Source organism: Delphinus delphis, chromosome 16 (assembly GCF_949987515.2).
Source record: "Delphinus delphis chromosome 16, mDelDel1.2, whole genome shotgun sequence".
Taxonomy (NCBI): domain Eukaryota; kingdom Metazoa; phylum Chordata; class Mammalia; order Artiodactyla; family Delphinidae; genus Delphinus; species Delphinus delphis.
In genome coordinates this window covers 65552120-65572280 of record NC_082698.1, presented here as the reverse complement: position 1 = coordinate 65572280, position 20161 = coordinate 65552120, and the positions used below count along the sequence as shown (strand labels likewise).

Here is a 20161-nt window from a genome sequence, read left to right as displayed (position 1 = left end):
CTTTCCAAAGTCATATTTCAGCAACCCTTCCAACTTGATTCAAAGTATGTCAACAGCAAAACATTAATTCCTTTGGGAGGGAAACAGATATAGAGTAGGGAAAACTAAAGTCTATATCTTTATCACCTGTTGGTGACATATCCTTACCTTTCCACCTTTTGTTCTACTCTCCAACCTTATTTCCCTTCTGTCCCAGTCTGGGTCCAGTCAGTTATTTCAATATATTCTTTCTAATAGTTTCAATTCTCTCATCCCCCTGAATTCTACTGAAAATTCCTTAACATCCTAGGACTTCAGGTAAGTCTAATTCACTAGTTCTCTCAAAACAGGTGAAGAGAATCTATTCACTCTGCTAATAAATGTATTAGGTTTTGAACTGGTGACTAACTCTAAGTAAATGACTGAATGAATAATCTTTTAGGTTAACTACATTTTTTTTTTTTTTTTTTTTTTGCAGTACGCGGGGTCTCTCACTGTTGTCGCCTCTCCCGTTGCGGAGCACAGGCTCCAGATGCACAGGCTCAGCGTCCATGGTTCACAGGCCCAGCTGCTCCACAGCATGTGGGATCTTCCCAGACCGGGGCACGAACCTGTGTCCCCTGCATTGGCAGGCAGACTCTCAACCACTGCGCCACCAGAGAAGCCCAGGTTAACTACCATTTATATCCCCATATCTGTTTCTGTTTTGCTACCCAAGCTCTCACTCCACTTTTGCCTTTTCAAGGCTTCACATATTCCACAGTTGACATCACTTAGCAAGTAGAATCTATTAGGCATATACTTCCTTAAATTCCCTCCGTTTATTCATACATTTCCTTCCTCTTTTAGAAAGAGATGTTTCCTCCGCTTTCCCATGGTTCCTAGAAAAAGTATTCCTATATGTCTCTGTTAAATGATAGATATTTTTGTTGTTGCTGTTTGTACTTATAGTAGTTATTGTACTTACACTTTTTAAAACTACTAAGCTTGCTACATTTACACATTAGAAATACTGATAATACCTAGCATGTTTCATAAAATGATTGAATTTTTATATTCACGCCACATTTCTTCTCTATATTTTTCTCATTTTCTAACTTCTAGCCCTCCACATTAATTTAATCTATTAATATGAAAATTTTATTTTAGAGATCCCTTATAAATATTAAAAGGCACTATACGCATTCTTTATGTAGCAAAGTATAGTATTAATACTTCTAAATTTTCCCTGAATATAAAAATAGACCATTTAACTCTGATCTCACTCACATGCTCCCTGTGTAATGTTGCTACTTCATACAGTCCTGTGTTGTCGTCATTGTTCCACCAAAGCTTATTTGAATAGACCAGCATGGTTTCTGATTTATTTGCTCACCATTGCTTCTTGCATCTTAATTCTTCTCTAAAGGTAGCCTTTTCTGGTTATGTAATTTGAAATTCATCAGTTTAATAGGTCATAGAGTTGAAGTCACTATTTCTTAAAGACCTTTATTTGACCTAGACTCCAAAGAAAATAATTCTGATGTTCCCTCAGGCTGTTGCATAGAAATATTTCTAGTTTCCTTTTTAGAGGCACAGCTCTAGGCTTTTCCAAGGACCTCATCTCTAGCTCCCCTGACTATGTGTCTCCTCTTAATGCCACGTGGGCATTAAAATTAAAATCTTTGTGTTCAACATTTAGGATCTATATATGGGTTAAAGAATAAACACAACGAGTTGGTGTCAAGAGCTTAAATTTATGTTACTCCACTGTTTTTTGTTTGTTTGGGTATTTGCTTATTCCTGGCTCCTTCTGAGTTCAAGTTGTTTTTTTCTTTTTAGTTAATTAATTGAAATTGTTAAATGTCTTAATTCATTCAACACATTATTGTATACTATACATATATATGCATATGAATATGCTATAGTATGTGCAACTACATATATGTATATATATATGTATTCTATTTAGGCTGTTATAAGTTCTGGGTATAAAAAAAATAAGTCAAATTTCATATTTTCACACCACTTATGCTCCATCAGGGATATGGAGGAAGAGCATATGTAAACAAATGAACTAGGTAATCCAAGAAGTGCTAACTGTAAAGTAGAAAGTAACAGGATGTTGTAACATAGAGAGACAGGCTGGGGGGAGTCTTTATGCCATTTGGCCAGGAAAGGCTTCTATGACGGACATTCTAGCTAAGATTAGAAGATACACCATGTAAACTCATGCAGGTTAATCCTTATATCTGTTTTTGTTTCCTTCTTTCCCTATTTCTCAGTGTTTATGCTCTACCCTTTTGTCTATTTTTGGCTACAGCTATTGAATAAAAGTTGAATAACTTTTACAGTTTCATTCTATCCCTCCCCATTTCCCCTGTCCCTTCAACCTAGAATATACTCAAGTTATTCAGAAATCTCTAAATCTTGTCTTGATCATTTGCCTCCTTTAAGTTACTACTTTGAGTATCTTTGTTTTATCATCTGCTCTTTTCTCATCTACTTCGTAATGAATTAATTAGGCTTTTTAATCTCTCACCTAAAATTTAGTGAAGCTACTCAAACAAAAGTAACCATAAATTGAGAATTGCCAAAACTATACTATCTTTTCAATCTTTACACTAATTAGGATCTCTTCAAGTAAAACACTTAATTGATAATCACTGAAACTTCCTTAACTCTGGCCCAAGAATCGTTCTTTGCATATTACACAATTTCTTATTAAGTGCTCTGTCTTTATGGGATTCTATCTCCTCTGACCACTTCTTAAAAGCTTTTTTTTCTCATGGCTTTGTCCTTGATTGTTTTTCCTTCTAACTTTAGATTCTGCCTATATATATACTCTTTATACAATATGGTGAGAAAGATTAAGAGAACTCTCATTGACACATTTATCAAACTGATGTTAAAACATAGTTCTTAGTTCAGGTTTCTTTCCACAATGTGTTGTTTCCCATATAAATATATGGGTACTTCATGTATGTCTAAACTCTAATTCAACTTTCTACTGGAAATATGTTTCCTTCATGTGTGTTTCCTATCTAGGTTAATTATTTCAGTGTCATAAACATTTTATTTATTAATCTTCACTTTCAGAATAAACCAATAGAATAAGCATGGGTGATTTAGTTATTTAGAAGAATGTAAATGTTACATTAACTATCAATATAAAAGAGGTATATTAGAAAGAAGTTGGGTTACAAATGAGATGTAGAAGAGGAAGCAGTAACAGGCAAAAGAAAGAGTAAGAGTGGGTATTTCTTCAACATACAGAGTGAGAAGTTGAGATATAACTAATATACATATAGCGAGAAACACTTTATGGATAACATATTATCAAGGTCTATAAATATAAGTAATAAAATATATAAATTCATGAAACCAAGGAAAAGATAGAAGAAGAGATGAACAGTCATATAAATGACCTACATTCTCATTTGCAGGAAAAGTCAATAAACCGTATCTCAGAAAGTGTATTGTTTAGAGATATAGAGATAATCACATGGAATGAAATCATAAGGTTAAAAGTACATGCCTCCCCTTTGTGGAGGTAAGGATGTTTCTGATAAATTTTTATTATTCAATTGGTTTCACTTTGCTATTTCTCTCTCCATATACATATAATATGTAGGATATAGTATTGTTATATATAATATATTGGTATTTTTTACATATGAAGAAAACGTACGTGCATGTGTGTGTGTGTGTTTAGTGTTGTCTGGGTCAAATTTCCTAGGAATATGGTAACGCCTTTCTACATGTAAATTTAAGTTTAGTATTATGTATGGAAAACTTTCTTGTTTGTACTTTTAAATATTGGCTGTTTTATTATTTCTTTTTTTCAAAGTGTCTAACATATGTCTATCAGATCTCCTTTGCCTCTTCTCCATTTCAAGCTATTTTTCTCTGAGCCTTTTCTTATTTTTTTTAAAATCTTTATCTCACAGTCATTCTCTTGGTTAATCCCCTGCTTGTCCTCCCCTTATAGAATTTTTATCTGAATCTATTTTCCTTTGGACACTTTATATTTTTTTTTATTTTTTAAATATTTTTGTCCTTTAATTTTTTTCCCTAAGTTTTATTAACTCATTGCATTCCTCATTTCATTTTTTCATTTTTTTTTTTAAATTTATCTTCTTAGTTTTTGATCTTCTGAGTCCAGGTTTTAAAAACATGTATCTTCAACTCTTAGTTTTTGAAATCCACTGTAGTTTGGAGTGTTGTGTTATAGTTTTATTGTTGTTTTGTATTTGTTTTCTAGATGGAAGGTTTTCATCAGCTGAATTGTTTTGATTCTCACTTTTTTCAGCTTTATTGAGGCATAATTGACAAAACTGTAATATATTTTTAGTGTACAATGTGATGATTTGATATATGTATACAATGTGAAATGATTACCACAATCAAGTTAATTAACACATCCGTTACCTTACATAATTACCTTTTTTGCATGAGAACTCTTAAGATCTACTCTCAGCAAATTTCAAGTATTAACAGCTGTGGTCAATATGCTATATATTAGATCCTCAGAACTTACTCATCTTAAAACTGAAAGTTTGTAATCTTTGATCAGCATTTCTCTACTTCTCCCGCCCTCCAGTCCCCACCATTCTATTCTCTGTTTGACTTTTTTTTTTTTTTTTTTTAAAGATTCCACATATAAGTGATACCATCCAGTACTGGTCTTTCTCTGTCTAGCTTATTTCACTTAGCATAAGGCTCTCCAGGGTCATCCATGTGTCACAAATGAGTAGGGTTTCCTTTATTATTTAAATTTATCATATACACAAATTTACTTTTTATATATGACATTTTCTCTATCTATTCATTCATTGATGGACACTAAGACTGTTTCCATATCTTGACTATTGTGAGTAATGCTGCAGTGAACCTGGGAATACCAATAACTCCTAAAGATAATTATTTCATTTCCTTTGCATATGTACCCAGAAACACGTTCATTTTCTGTATCTCATTACGTAGCTTTGCATGTCATCGGTCTGAATCTCTTTGATTTTAGACAGGGCTCCTGGACTAAGAATACTCTCTTTAATCATTACTGTGAAGTATACTTTCTTTAATGGATAACATTTTTGGTGGTGGTGGGGAAGGGGAGGGGTTGACATATATTGTGATTCTCTTTCATTTCTCTAGGTTCCTTCTTATTTCCCATCTATGTCCTTTTCGATCACTGACATACCTTCAGTGTCACTTGTCCTGTATTTTCCTTTTTTTCCTCAAAAGTGACATTTCCCAAATCCAGACCCATTCAATTTTAAGCTAAATCTCTATAGTTAATGTTGTAAAATGACAAGTCCCAGACCTGTGGTTCAGTAGGTTAGCACTTAGCATCAGGTGTTCTCATTTTGGTCCAATTTTCTTTTGTGCTTTATCTATTGCTTTATCTATCACATTCCTCCCATTTCTACTAGGTGTTTTAATTTTCTCAATGCCTGCTTTCCAGATCCACAGGTTTACGTTGATGACAGAGTATCAGCAGTAGCTCTGTTGGAATTTGGTGTTTATTTCTCTACTTAAAGGTAGTACTTTGAAACTCACACTATTTTCTGTATCTTAATAATGTTGAAAGCTGACATCACTTAAAGTTTTATTTGTGCTTCTTTTTAGTCTTAACTTTTGGGAAAGTTTGCATGAAATGATTTAAGTTTAGTCAATTTCCACTCTCCTAGGACTAACTTGAAGCAAAATTATAAATTATTTAAAATACCTATATACTTATCATAGAAAATTAACAAATTATAGAAAAGTAAAAGTAATTAACTTACCCACCACTAAACTACCAAAACATAGTCAGTATTTATATAGTTTGTTTCTTATACACAGGCACATTCATGTCTATGTTTTATATATATATAAAATATACGTGTGGAGTAGAGGGGGAGAAGTTTCTCAGAATCTTTGTAGAGACTGAGCAATAGGTTAAAACTGAATTCTGTGTATGAAAGGAAATGGTAAGACATTTAAAAGTCATGGTAGGGGGTTAGAAAAAAATGGCAAGAACCAAGAGGGGCAAACATAAACTGATATCTAACAGGCATTCTTTATGAAATTGTATATATAACATACAGATATAGATAGATATAGATATTAAAAGTCTGTGAAAGTTTTTAGTTTATATATAGTGCCAAAATACCACAAGGCTTATATCAATATATGCTTTCATTACCATACCTTCTCTGTAAAGGGCTATTTTAAAAGTTTTGGCCAGTTTTACAGAATTAAAAGGTACGTTATTTAAAATATTTTAGGTTAAAATATTTTCACATACTTACGCCTCATATCTTTTATGGAGAGAAATTGGTGAGCTATCTGCTCATATTTTTTGCCCATTCTTCTACTAGGACATTTAAAAAATTTTTAATGTCTGTAAGTATTCTTTACATACAAATGACATCCAATTTTTGTTACTTTTTGTTATAGATGTTTACCCAATTATCCATTTATATTTAAGTGTTGTTTAGGACATTCTATTGACATTTTGAAATTTTAATGCCACTCAATTTAATGATCCTTTTTTATGAGTTCTTTGTCTATAATGCTTAGAAAGCTTTCCTCAATCTTAATTTTAATGAAATATTCATGTATATTTTTTCCATTTATTATTATTTTAAAATTACATTTATTTCATTACTCCATCTAAAAGTTATTTTTGTGCTTAATGTATAGGGATATAAATAAATAGTTTTGTAATTATACTAGGTCTGCTTCAGAGTATTCTTCTGTACTGTGGCTTTTATAATTACATCAAGACTAAATTATTTTAATTGTAGTTTTGTACATTTTAGTAACTGGTATTGCTCTTTGGCTAGCTCTGTAAAATAATATTTTGAAGCTATAAGAAACATGTTTATTACTTCTAGAATATACAATGTATGATTCCTTTGTGTATATCATTAAGTCACTGTAATTTCAAATATATCTAGTTGATATCTCAGTATGTAGCTAAGAAAATCAATCATTCGGATAGCTCCAATAGAGATCATAACTTGATTTACCACTTTCTTTGTAATAAAAAAAAAGGAAAAAAAGCTAATACGATACACAGAGAAGGTTCCTGATAGTGAGGACATAAATTGGTTTCTAAAATTATTCCTCAGCAGTTTATGAGAAACTCTGCCACATTTATTTACCAAAACCTCTAGAAGAACCTACGTACAACTTTCTAATTCTTTATTATTTGCTTTTCCCATACCACTTTATATTTAGCACCTGACACTTAGAGAAACTTAAGGTTTCACTAATGTGACAAATGTTTCTAACATTATAAATTTACACATCATTTCCCACATAATTACCTTGTGAAGTCTGTCATCTCCATCATGATCATACACATCTTCTTGGCAAGAACAATGATATCGTTGCTCGTATCGTCCCATATCTCAATCTCAGCATCCAGCTTACTCTTTACTTTCTTGAAATCAGCAACTTGCTCAGCTATCTTTTCCTTTTCTGCCTCAGGCAACTGAGTCATCTTAGCCTAAAACAGGTGATAATTAGATTTAGAATCATTCCACTAGGTCAAAATACATTTTAGGAAAAAAGCGATCATTATAGGATGTTCATAAAACTTGTTCATTTAAGAATAGAGACATATCATTGTTTTTTTAAAGTCATATAAAAACTTTCCAGGTTTAATTTTTCATATAAATATCTATTGAATATAATTGTTTGCTCTAGAACTACAATGTTAAATTTAATACAAAAGTATAATTTAATATCTGACATATTTAAATCTACTCAATATAAGTGTATGACTTCTCACATTTCTAACGTATTAAAATTTTAACTTAATTCAAACTTAATGTAATTCCTCACATACGTTAGAAAAGCATATACCTTATTTAATTTCATTAATAGTATGCTTCAAAAGGTAGAAGTATAACAAACTATAGCTTGAAATGAGACTGTTTATCGATGTATGTATATACATTGATAGATCCCTATGTAAACGATGAATACACACTGGTAAACAGTACAGTATACATTTATAAATTGTATGTATACAGACAAGCACATATATAAAATCCTAAGGATTAATGTGTATATGGTGCATATAAACATATTCAAGTGTGTATGTGTATTACAAACTATCTGGGGAAGAATAAAAATGTTATGGGCAGGGTTTATTAAGTCAGCCCTCCCTAATTAGCATCCTGAGTTTTGAGGTGCTATTTTCTTATACACAGTAAACTTAATGCACTGGCATAGTACTATTCTTTGTATATGTCATATTTTGAACAGTATGCAAACTTGCTTCTTGCACTTGCAATTTAAAATGTGGGATGGTAGAAAACTATCTATACCCCTAAACTACCATATTCACAACCATAGCACCTGGGACCTAAGACTTTTTGTCAAATAAAAAAGAACTTTGGGGCTTCCCTGGTGGCGCAGTGGTTGCGAGTCCGCCTGCAGGGGACACGGGTTCGTGCCCCGGTCCGGGAAGATCCCACATGCCGCGGAGCGGATGGGCCCGTGAGCCATGGCCACTGGGCCTGCGCGTCCGGAGCCTGTGCTCCTCAACGGGAGAGGCCACAACAGTGAGAGGCCTGCGTACCGCAAAAAACAAACAAACAACAACAAAAAAGTCCATACATAATCCAATAGTAGAAGAAGTAAATAGGTTTGAGAAGGAACATTTAAAAAGGATAAATCATATAAGTGGAATTTACTTATTTGATTATTCACAGGGAACATGTGATACCTACAATGCCTATATATTAATATTTCCAGATGCTGATTTCTAGTTCACCTATAAATGGGGAAATTGGAAGAAATCACCTCACAAAGCTTTACAAAAACGTGGTTACTAGGTTCAGAATACTAAAAACACACTTTATTGAGGCAATACTGTACAAGAGCAATAAAATTAAATATATGAAATGAAGGAATTATAAGAATGGTCAATGGAAAATCCGACCAAAATATAAAAATCAAAGAAGCAATATCAAATATGTGTCATTTATTATCTATCATAAGCCTAATTTGGGGTCTAAAATAACTTGACATTTGTAAAATCTCAGGATTAGTTATCCATGCTTCAGTTCTAACCTATTAAAGAAACTAAACGATGAAGCTTTCTGAAGTTTTCTTTAAGCTCCTTAGCATAAGGCTTGATACATATTGAGTAGTTCACAATAAATGACAGTTAGTCCATACTGAATAAAAAATAAAAATATATTCACATATCTAGCACTTAAAATTTGCTTTCTTTTCATTATATATTTTATTTTATTTTAAGAACTAAACTAAGCTATGAGACTAATTTTTTTTTTTTTTTTTTTTTTTTTTGCGGTATGTGGGCCTCTCACTGTTGTGGCCTCTCCCGCTGCGGAGCACAGGCTCCGGACGCGCAGGCTCAGGGGCCATGGCACACTGGCCTAGCCGCTCCGCGGCATGTGGGATCCTCCCGGACCGGGGCACGAACCCGTGTCCCCTGCATCGGCAGGCGGACTCTCAACCACTGTGCCACCAGGGAAGCCCTAAGTTTTTAATTGATGAGTGTACAGATGACTCTTCCTTAGGAGCTGAAAATAGTTTGTAGTTTCTTTTCTCAGGAAATGTGGCCTATGTGACACATTAAAGGAAGAGCAGCTTTTACTGCTGCTGGTATGTGGCAAAGCATGTAAATAAAGACACAACTCTCTTATGTCTGAAATCAATAGTATACAAGCCATTAAGAAAGCTGTAAGCTACTAATGCACTAAACTAGCTTTAAAATAGAAATGAATTTTCTTCTTCTTTATCATTCTCTCCATTTTCATAAAAACATAATTAAACTTCCAAATGATAACAGCTATAGACCAATTTATTTGGGGTCTCTTTTTACAGCCTTTATCTCAGAGATAATAAATGCATGACTCTGGATCTAAGAAATAATTTTGACGTGTATACTGGCATACAGTGGAAAATTTTTCACTATCCTCATGCTAAAGTTTAAACCATTTAAGAGGTTATCTGGTTAAGTGTATTCCAAGTTCTGTTCCTTGGAATGCCACTGATTCACAATATGACCTTGAGGAAGTCACTTAACTCTCCTGTCTACATTTCCCCAGACACAAAATGACAATAATTGCAACTGCTATCCACCTACCATGCAGGAAACAGAGTCGATTATTGGCTAGCATTGACTGACCCTGTCCTGGACAAGAATCTCATGGGTTGCACTCAGTTTCCTTAATAACATCTCAACTCACACGGTGAATTACAATTGGCAGATATTTACTTTTGCCAAGATAAGGGCCAAAAGTTGGGCAATAGTTTACAAAACTAAAAGTTCTGGAGAATTCTGACTCTTTTTTTACAAGAGGAACAACAGGGACAAAAAAGCATTAAATTACTGACTGACACCTTTACTGAAGACTTTTAGTGCTTCTGTGAATGATTTATCATACGCCATCAATCAATTGCAATCACTATGAAAATGTCAAAATAGAACTTCAGAGAATACTTGATATTTAGGAATTCTGGGTGAATGTTCCTTGTTGGATTATTTTTTGCTGGATAAGCAAAGAAACTGAGGTACAAAGCTCAAATCACGTAAGTGGAATCTCTGATATTTATTGCCAGCTGGCTAAGTGGCTCTGCTTCTGCTCACATATATAGAATACAACTCTGATACAAACAGCTAATAAAGGCTTTTGGAATCCCTGCCATCCACATGAAATTACATTGTATGTTAACTGATTCGAAAATCTGTTCCAGAAGACAATGAAAATAACATGTATATATGTCAAACACTCTTCTAGGCGCCTTAACATATATTTAAAATTTAATCTTCATAAGAGCCCTCTGAGGTAAGAACACTATTATGCTAAGATTACGAAGCTGAGTCTCTAAAAGGTTAAGTGATTTACTCAAGATTGTAGTGTTAGTAAATGGTAGAACCAGGATGAAAACCCAGAAACTCTGACTCGAGTTTTTGTTCTATCACCATGCCTGCAAACAAGAGGAATACTGCCCACCATAGGCCAAAATATCTACATTCTCCTCGCTGATATTTCTGTATCACCTTCTACTTTTGAATGTAATTGTTCTCCAAAATATAGCCACATATCTTTTACAATATAAGTTTCCTTATTTGCAAACTAGAAAAAAATGATATTCACATCATGGGTTATTTTAGATATCAAAAGAATGAATGTATATGAATATACTTTTTAAAATTCTTAAGTGCTATTAAATGCTAACTGTTACTCATACTAAGAGATTCAGTTCTTCACTCTATACAGTTAGTGATCCTCAGAATTCTACTTCTCAGGTTATTCTCCTCTCTTCAACAAAAGTTGTGTGTTCCCATTAGCCTATTAGGCATTTTCAAGTATACATATATCATTTATAATTTTAGCTCTAAAACAGAGGTAAGCAGAATTTTTCTGAAAGGGCAAGACAGTACACAGTATACATTTTCCAGGCCGTACCATACCAATCTATTGCATTACTTAACTCCACTGCTGCTGTAATGTGAGGGCAGTCACAGAACCTGTGCTAACAAATGAGCATGGCTGTGTTCCCACACAACTTTATATGGACACTGAAATTTCAATTGCCTATAATTTTCACACATCACAAATACTATTCTGATTACATCTATTCTAATTTTTTTCAACCATTTAAAAATGTAAAAATAAAGCAAACCCCAAAACAACAACAAAAAAAACCCCATAAAAAACCCAGAACAAAACAAAAACATTCCCAGCTCATGGGCTGTACAAAACAGTCAATGGGCCAGATTTGACCAGCCGGCTATAGTTTGCCAATGCTTGCTAAATCCTTTATCTTTATGTTCATTTCTGTCAGTAGTACTACCTGCCATCCAGTCTTGAAATCTCATTTAAAAAATAAAAATTCTCCCCTTTTATCTATCCTGTTCTGATAGGCACAACATTTGCCAATTTTATCACTAACACTTTTACCACATCCATCTCTTTCTTTGTCTTCCTATTACTATTATACAAGTTTGGGTCTTAATTTTCTCTTTCATTTTCAATCCTTTTGTCTTGCCACCATTTGATTCAATCTTTCTGATAGAATTGTGCAATTCTTCAGCTAAAAAACACCTTTCATGTCTCCTTATTGAATAAAGACTATAAATTCCTCAAATATCACCATTAAATTGAAGTAGAAAATTCACATAGAAAAATGCCCAAATCTTAAATGTACAGTTGAACAACTTTCACAAACTGAGGGAATCCATGTACCTAGCACCCAATTAAGAAAAAAACAGCATCACCCCCAAAAGTCAGTATCTCCCAAGAGCAATCAAATAACTACCTGTATATCTAGAACTATAGATTTTCCTGTTTCTGAACCTTATAAAAATGGAATAATAATATATATACTCTTGTACTTGGCTTTTTATGTCCAACATTTATATATTTGAAATACATCTATATTATTGCATGGAGTTATAGTCTGTTTATTCTCATTGCTCTATACAGAGTATTCCACTCTGTAAACATATACCATTCATTTATCTGTTTTTCTATTAATGGCCTTTCGGGAAGCATAATATTTTTGGCTATTATGAATAGTAAATATTCTTATATTTTTCTTTTGGTGCACTTACGGGTGCGTTCTTCTTCAGTCTACATCTAGGAGTGAAATTACTATGACACAGGCATCACCACGACCTTTGCCCCTACCAGCTTTTCTTTTTATTTATTTATTTATTTATTGGCTGCATTGGGTCTTTGTTGCTGTGCACGGGCTTTCTCTAGTTGTGGTGAGTGGGGGCTACTCTTCATTGACGTGCGCGGGCTTCTCATTGCGATGCCTTCTCTTTGTTGCAGAGCACCGGCTCTAGGCACGCGGACTCAGTAAGTGTGGCTCACGGGCTCTAGAGCACAGGCTCAGTAGTTGTGGTGCACGGGATTAGTTGCTCCGCGGCACGTGGGATCTTCTGGGACCAGGGCTCAAACCCATACCCCCTGCATGGCAGGCAGATTCTTAACCACTGTGCCACCAGGGAAGTCCCCCTACCAGCTTTTCAATGTCATTTCATCTTCCTTTCAATGTCATTTCATCTTCCACTGTACCCTCAAGCTAAACCAAGCTATTTGCTGTTGCATTTAAATACCTTAAGATATTGTCCATTAATTATTTTGTTCATCTTCTTTCCTTTCCCCATCTCTGTTGGTCCAAACTTAATCATATTTCCAAGCCCAATTCATACAGTATATCCCCCTTTCTTCTCCAGAAAAAAGGAGATATATTATATAATTATATATTATATAATATATAATTATTCTTTTAAAGGTTTCAGAACATGTTATCAGTTTTTCCCTCAGGATGTTTATACTGTTCTCTATTGTAGCCTAATTATTTGTAAATGTGACTATCTTACCTCACTATAGGAAAGGTCTTTGAAAACAAAATCATCTTTCAGAGTAATAGTGGTGAATCTGTCCGTCTATCTTATTTGCTTTTTTGTGGGTTTTTTTGGTCTTCTGCCCCAGACTATAAGATTCCTGAATGTAGGAACATATACATGATAAATGTTTGTTTGCAGTTGTTAATAGGAACTGTCAAGACATAAAGAAGAAAAGCCTTGTGGGATCAAAATTTTATAGCACTGATCTTGCATTTTGTCACTTACATTTATATATTTTCTAAGCTTCTACCTGTACAAGGTAGAAATTAATTTCTCTTATTTTTCCTGTCTACTTTCTTTTTTAAAATTTTTTAAAATTTAATTTTTATTTTATATTGGAGGATAGTTGATTTACAATGTTGTGTTAGTTTCAGGTGTACAGCTAAGTGATTCAGTTATACATATACATAAATCCATTCTTTTTCAGATTCTTTTCCCATGTAGGTTATTACAGAATATTGAGTAGAGTTCCCTGTGCTATACAGTAGGTCCCTGTTGTTATCAACTTTATATATAGTACTGGGTATATGTTAATGCCCAAATCCTAATTTCCTGTCCAGGATTTTGTTATTCCTCTAAGACTATATTAATAACACAACTCATCTTCTCATTTTTTATCTACTTTTTAATTTCATTATGCTCATCACTACTACTTAAAATGTTGATATACCTATATTAGTTCTTTACTTAAACACGTTAAATGATTTTCATTAACACTTAAAAAAGATAAAAAGGGGGCTTCCCTGGTGGCACAGTGGTTGAGAGTCCGCCTGCCAATGCAGGGGACACGGGTTCGTCCGGGAAGATCCCACATGCCGCGGAGCGGCTGGGCCCGTGAGCCATGGCCGCTGAGCCTGCGCGTCCGGAGCCTGTGCTCCGCAACGGGAGAGGCCACAGCAGTGAGAGGCCTGCGTTCCGCAAAAAAAAAAAAAAAAAAAAAAAAAAAAAAGATAAAAAGAAAAAAGTGATAATAGAAAAAAATGCAAAACTTTGTTGTCATACAGACCTCCATTCAAACTCCAGCTCTGCCAAGTACTAGCTTTGTAGATAGTAATGCAACCATCCTAGACCCGAGTTTCATCACATGTTAAATGATGACAATCTTATTAGAGATTTTCTGACAATTAGAGTTATGTCTGTAAATACTGATACCTAGAATACACTAGGGACTTAGTACATGGTGCTTACGATTAATGTATATAAATATGATAAGCCTTGCCTCCAAGACTTTCTACAACATCGTGGGAAAGGACAGTTAAAAATATTCACTTAGCTACCTCACAGAGTTTAGGTAGAGATCAAGCAGTATATTTTGAGTGAATATATTCCATAAGCAATAAACTATATGGTAATCGAAGCTCACTATAATTCTCTTATTTTCAGAAGCTCTAGAATCCAAATTGCTTATTTTACAGATAAGGAAACTGAGTTCCAGGGAAGAGAAATGTCTTGAAAAATATTACCCAGCTGGTTAATGGCACATTTGTACATAAATCCACCTGTTGCCATTATTAATAGTTCTCTCTTCCCACAAAAATGTTCTGCTTTACTTAGCTATAACTTTTTTGTTTTGCTACAACTTTTACATGAAAATTGAATTCTTAAGTAAATCATATGACTCTGTTACATTCCCTATCCATAAACCTGGATGGAACACAGAAATAGTATTTTATTAATAAGTAAGCCACAATTACTAGTTTTTATAAATATTAGGGAATTCCTAATCAATTAGTATTACTCGTGTGGGTGGGTAGCTAGAACTCAACATTCAAAATGAAATGTTTTATAAACTTTTAAAATGTATGCCTGGTGTATGCATATTGGTTAACTATTACTAAAAGGGGAATTCTTGTTCTTACCTTCAGAGTACACCTAATTTAATAACAGCATTTATAATTTTTAAAATAAGCCCAGAGGCATTTTGGAATGGATATATTTTTAATATATCAAAAACATAAGCAGTAGAACGTTTCACTGGAGTTTAGAAAATCTAAAGTACTGCCAGCAGAAATTCAACTTAATTAAAATTGAGAGAACAAATTCATAAAAAAAGATTTTTGGACTGATTTTTTAAGCATACTAAATTGTGATTTCAAACATATTCATGAGAATTCATTAGAGAAAGTTTTCCATAATATTTTAAAATGATATTTAGGGATTAAAATTGGACTCTGCTTTAAGGAATAATATACATTTCTACATTTTTATATGTAGTCCTTTAAATCAAATTTATAAATATATTAGCTTTAAAAAGCTTTCAGCTTCCCCACCTGTCGAAACTAGCACTCTTAAAACCTTGTGGGGTACACTCACAGATTCCTATCAGCTATAAAACTATCTCATTTTATTATAAAACCTTATAGGCTTCAGGGGCTGGGTTGAAACACAGTATTAAATCATTAGGCTTACTTGATTGATTGCCTATCTTCTTTTTTTTCTCATACCAAATAAACCTGCAACCCTCTTTTTAATTTTTAAAATTTTTGGAATTTTATTTTTTTATACAGCAGGTTCTTATTAGTTATCCATTTTATACATATTAGTGCATACATATCAATCCCAACATCCCAATTCATCACACACACACACCCCGCCCCACAACCACCCCTTTTTTTTCCCCCCCCTTGGTGTCCATACGTTTGTTCTCTGCATCTGTGTCTCAATTTGTGCCCTGCAAACCGGTTCATCTGTACCATTTTTCTAGGTTCCACATATATGCATTAATATATGATATTTGTTTTTCTCTTTCTGACTTACTTCACTCTGTATGACAGTCTCTAGATCCATCCGCGTCTAAAAAATTATCCAGTTTTGTTCCTTTTTATGGCTGAGTAATATTCCATTGTATATATGTACCACATCTTCTTTACCTATCCATCTGTTGATGGACATTTAGGTTGCTTCCAACCTGGCTGTTATAAATAGTGCTGCAATGAACACTGGGGTGCATGTGTCTTTTTGAATTATGGTTTTCTCTGGGCATATGTCCAGTAGTGGGATTGCTGGGTAATTCTGTTTTTAGTTCTTTAAGGAACCTCCATACTGTCCTCCATAGTGGCTGTATCAATTTACATTGCCACCAGCAGTGCAAGAGGGTTCCCTTTTCTCCACACCCTCTCCACCATTTGTTGCTTGTAGATTTTCTGATGATGCCCATTCTAACTGGTGTGAGGTGATACCTCATTGTAGTTTTGATTTGCATTTCTCTAATAATTAGTGATGTTGAGCAGCTTTTCATGTGCTTCTTGGCCATCTGTATGTCTTCTTTGGAGAAATGTCTATTTAGGTCTTCTGCCTATTTTTGGATTGGGTTGTTTGTTTTTTTTATATTGACCTGCATGAGCTGTTTATATATTTTGGAGATCAATCCTTTGTCCACTGATTCATTTACAAATATTTTCTCCCATTCTGAGGGTTGTCTTTTCGTCTTGTTTGTAGTTTCCTTTGCTGTGCCTAAACTTTTAAATTTCATTAGGTCCCATTTGTTTATTTTTGTTTTTATTTCCATTACTCTAGGAGGTGGATAAAAAAAGATCTTGCTGTGATTTATATCAAAGAGTGTTCTTCCTATGTTTTCCTCTAAGAGTTTTATAGTATCCGGTCTTACATTTATGTGTCTAATCCATTTTGAGTTTATTTTTGTGTATGGTGTTAGGGAGTGTTCTAATTTCATGCTTTTACATGTAGCTGTCCAGTTTTCCCAGCACCACTTATTGAAGAGACTGTCTTTTCTCCATTGTATATCCTTGCCTCCTTTGTCATAGATTGGTTGATGATAGGTTCATGGGTTTATCTCTGGGCTTGCCTTACTTGATTGATTGCCTATTTTCTAATGGTAATAATAATAATGGTAATTAACATTTGTTCATGCTTCCCATATGTCACTCACTTTGCTAAGCACTTTTGAAAAATTATACCATTTAAATAATAATATTATAGGGTTGATATTGTTAATATCTACCTTTTACAGTCATGGAAAAGAGGTCTCTAGGGGGCATATACATGTCTCCTATAAATGAAGAAGACCTCCTCCAATTTTTTTTTCCTTTTACATAATACCTCATTGTTTATGGTTTCATTTACAACACAGTTTTTAGCACTAGGGTTAAATGTTAGTTTTGAAAAAAATTAGTCATATATTATTTGTAAACCAACTTGTGTCCTGGGTCTAGGAGAAAATAAAGCTGTAAAAGGCATTTAGAAGACAAATGGAGAAATCTGAATATAGACTGAGTATTAGGAAATATTAAAAAGTGATTGTTAATTTTCTTCCATGTGATAACAATATTGTGGTTATATAGGAGCGTATCCATTATTTTAGGAGACACTGGCTGAAATATTTAGGCATAAAATGCTATGGTGTTGCAAATCATTCTGAAGTGGTTCAGAAATAAAAAGCAAGTATGACTCTGGAAGTATGTTAAAATTACTATCTAGATCATGGAAATATGCATGTACATTGTATGAGGGTTAAATTTTTCTATACATTTTAATTGAAAAAATAAACCAATCAATAAAATAAAATGTAAATAAAATGAAATAAAGTTAAAACTTTTAAAGAATTATTTGAAAAAATTTTAAAAGCCTGGAAAACAGATAATATTTTCTATTTTCTTATTTTGTCATGGTATCAGGGATTTTATAGGCCATACAATCTATTCTCTTAACCCAAAATACCATTCCGTCTGTCATATCCCTGAAGATGCTTCAGCCTCTCCTTGGACATACCTGAAGGCTCAGTTCTGAGTTCTCTGGTGCTAAGAGATAAGTAAATTTTACCAGTAAAAACCAAAACTGAATGAGATTCATGACCTGCAAAAGTAACCCACATAGATTAGTGTGGCTGAAAACCCATAAGAAACAAGTTCACTCAGAATCTTGGTGTATATCATATGATTGAAATTTAAATAAATGTGGCTATAGTATCAACCTTTCTCTAAAAAGAAAGGTTGCTAACTCAGAGTTGGTGATCTACATGGAGGCTCAAAAAAAGTGGTGCTGGTGGGAGGAGGTACCAAAAATCTGACATGAGAATCCCAATCATTTTGACAGATGTGACCCTACCATGGCCATATAGTTTTTGCACTACATGTTTTAGCTATAGGGTTAACACTAAGCCTTTAACATCTTTCCTCTGGTTCCTTTCTCACCAAAACAGGTAGGTTATTGTAAGTTGTCGTCCAAAGTAGCCTTTCTCAATTGGAAAGGCATACTTTAACGAGCTTATATGAGTATTCTTATCTAAATGGTTCCATATATATTTTTTAATCTAAACATTGCAAGGATTTAGATTAATTTAAATTCAATTGAATCATGTTTCCTTTAGATCTTCGTTCCAGGTTTTTGTAATACTTTTTGTCTTGGGTATTGCCAAGATGGAAAAAATAGAAATACTCATGTTTTGAAATTACACAGCTACACATAAAAAAGGAACAATTCAGGTCTTCCCTGGTGGCGCAGTGGTTGAGAATCTGCCTGTGAATGCAGGGGACACGGGTTTGAGCCCTAGTCTGGGAAGATCCCACATGCCGCGGAGCAACTAGGCCCGTGAGCCACAACTACTGAGCCTGCGCGTCTGCAGCCTGTGCTCCGCAACAAGAGAGGTCACGACAGTGAGAGGCCAGCGCACCGCGATGAAGGGTGGCCTCCGCTTGCCACAACTAGAGAAAGCCCTCACACAGAGACAAAGACCCAACACAGCCAAAAATAAAAATAAATAAATAAATTGAAAGAAGGCTCAACATTTAAAAAAAAAAAGGAACAATTCAATAAGTAAATATTATAAAGGCTGTGAGAAACTCAATCATGTTTTAGAAGCCCATTCATTTTAATCACAAGTCTGCCTTTAGGATGTGATTCAGAGCCTAGAATATTTTACTTTGCACACAATTTAAATAAATTTAGTTGCCTGAATTCCATGCCCACTTTACAGTAAACTGGAAGTAGAGAGGAAGAGTGCTAGTCTGATCCCAAGGAAGGAAAATAAAATCTATCAAAGAAGAGACGGAAAGCTCAGATAACTGGGGTCTTTCAGTTTATGAATAAACTTTCCTGCTCATATCAGGACACCTCCATCCTATCACTGTATTATAGCATAGTACAGTTATGTTTGGTCATAATACTGACAATGAGTCATCTACCACATCATCACCCAGCATTTACTGATTTTCTACTGCATGGGAGTTAAAAAGCACCATTCCTGCTCTCAAGGAACTTAAAATCTCTGTGCCCAGAAAATATCAAATTATATTTGGAATATTTTAGTTGGTAAGTTAAATTGCATGGAATACAATTTGAAGACAAATTCAAGTAGATATTATTTTTGAAGTTAAAAATGTATCTTCGTCCAAAACAATTTGTTCTATAACAGTTCCAGGAAAGCAAGTGTTTTACTAAATATAGTTTTTGTATATCTTTGATGGTGTAATATTTAATGTTTGTTTATAATTAATTAAAAATTTTTTCAAACATAAAATCCTGACACAGTATATGAATAATGTACCACTAAAATAGGTATACCCACTAAAACAGGTATAATTTGAGAAAAAATTCTACATCTCTACTGATAGTTAGCATAGTTCCTTCTTTTTTTTAAGTTTTTTTTTTTTTTTATGTGGACCATTTTTAAGTTTTTATTGAATTTTACAATATTGCTTCTGTTTTATGCTTCGGTTTTTTGGCTGCAAGTCATGTGGGATCTTAGCTCCCCAACCAGGGATCGAACCCGCACCCCCTGCACTGGAAGGTGAAGTCTTAACCACTGGACCAGCAGGGAAATCCCAACTCCTTCTTAATTATACTTTTGTA

At 33.9% G+C, this 20161-nt stretch overlaps 1 protein-coding gene across 1 annotated transcript in view; it reads right to left on the bottom strand.

Moving 5' to 3' along the window:
* The window catches only part of CTNNA3 (catenin alpha 3), a 1614209-nt gene that overhangs the window by 120620 nt on the left and 1473428 nt on the right, over window positions 1–20161 (bottom strand). Inside the window, exon 15 of the mRNA XM_060034928.1 lies at window positions 7278–7459. Coding sequence (XP_059890911.1) covers window positions 7278–7459 — 182 coding nt within the window. The remainder of the gene's footprint in view (window positions 1–7277; window positions 7460–20161) is intronic.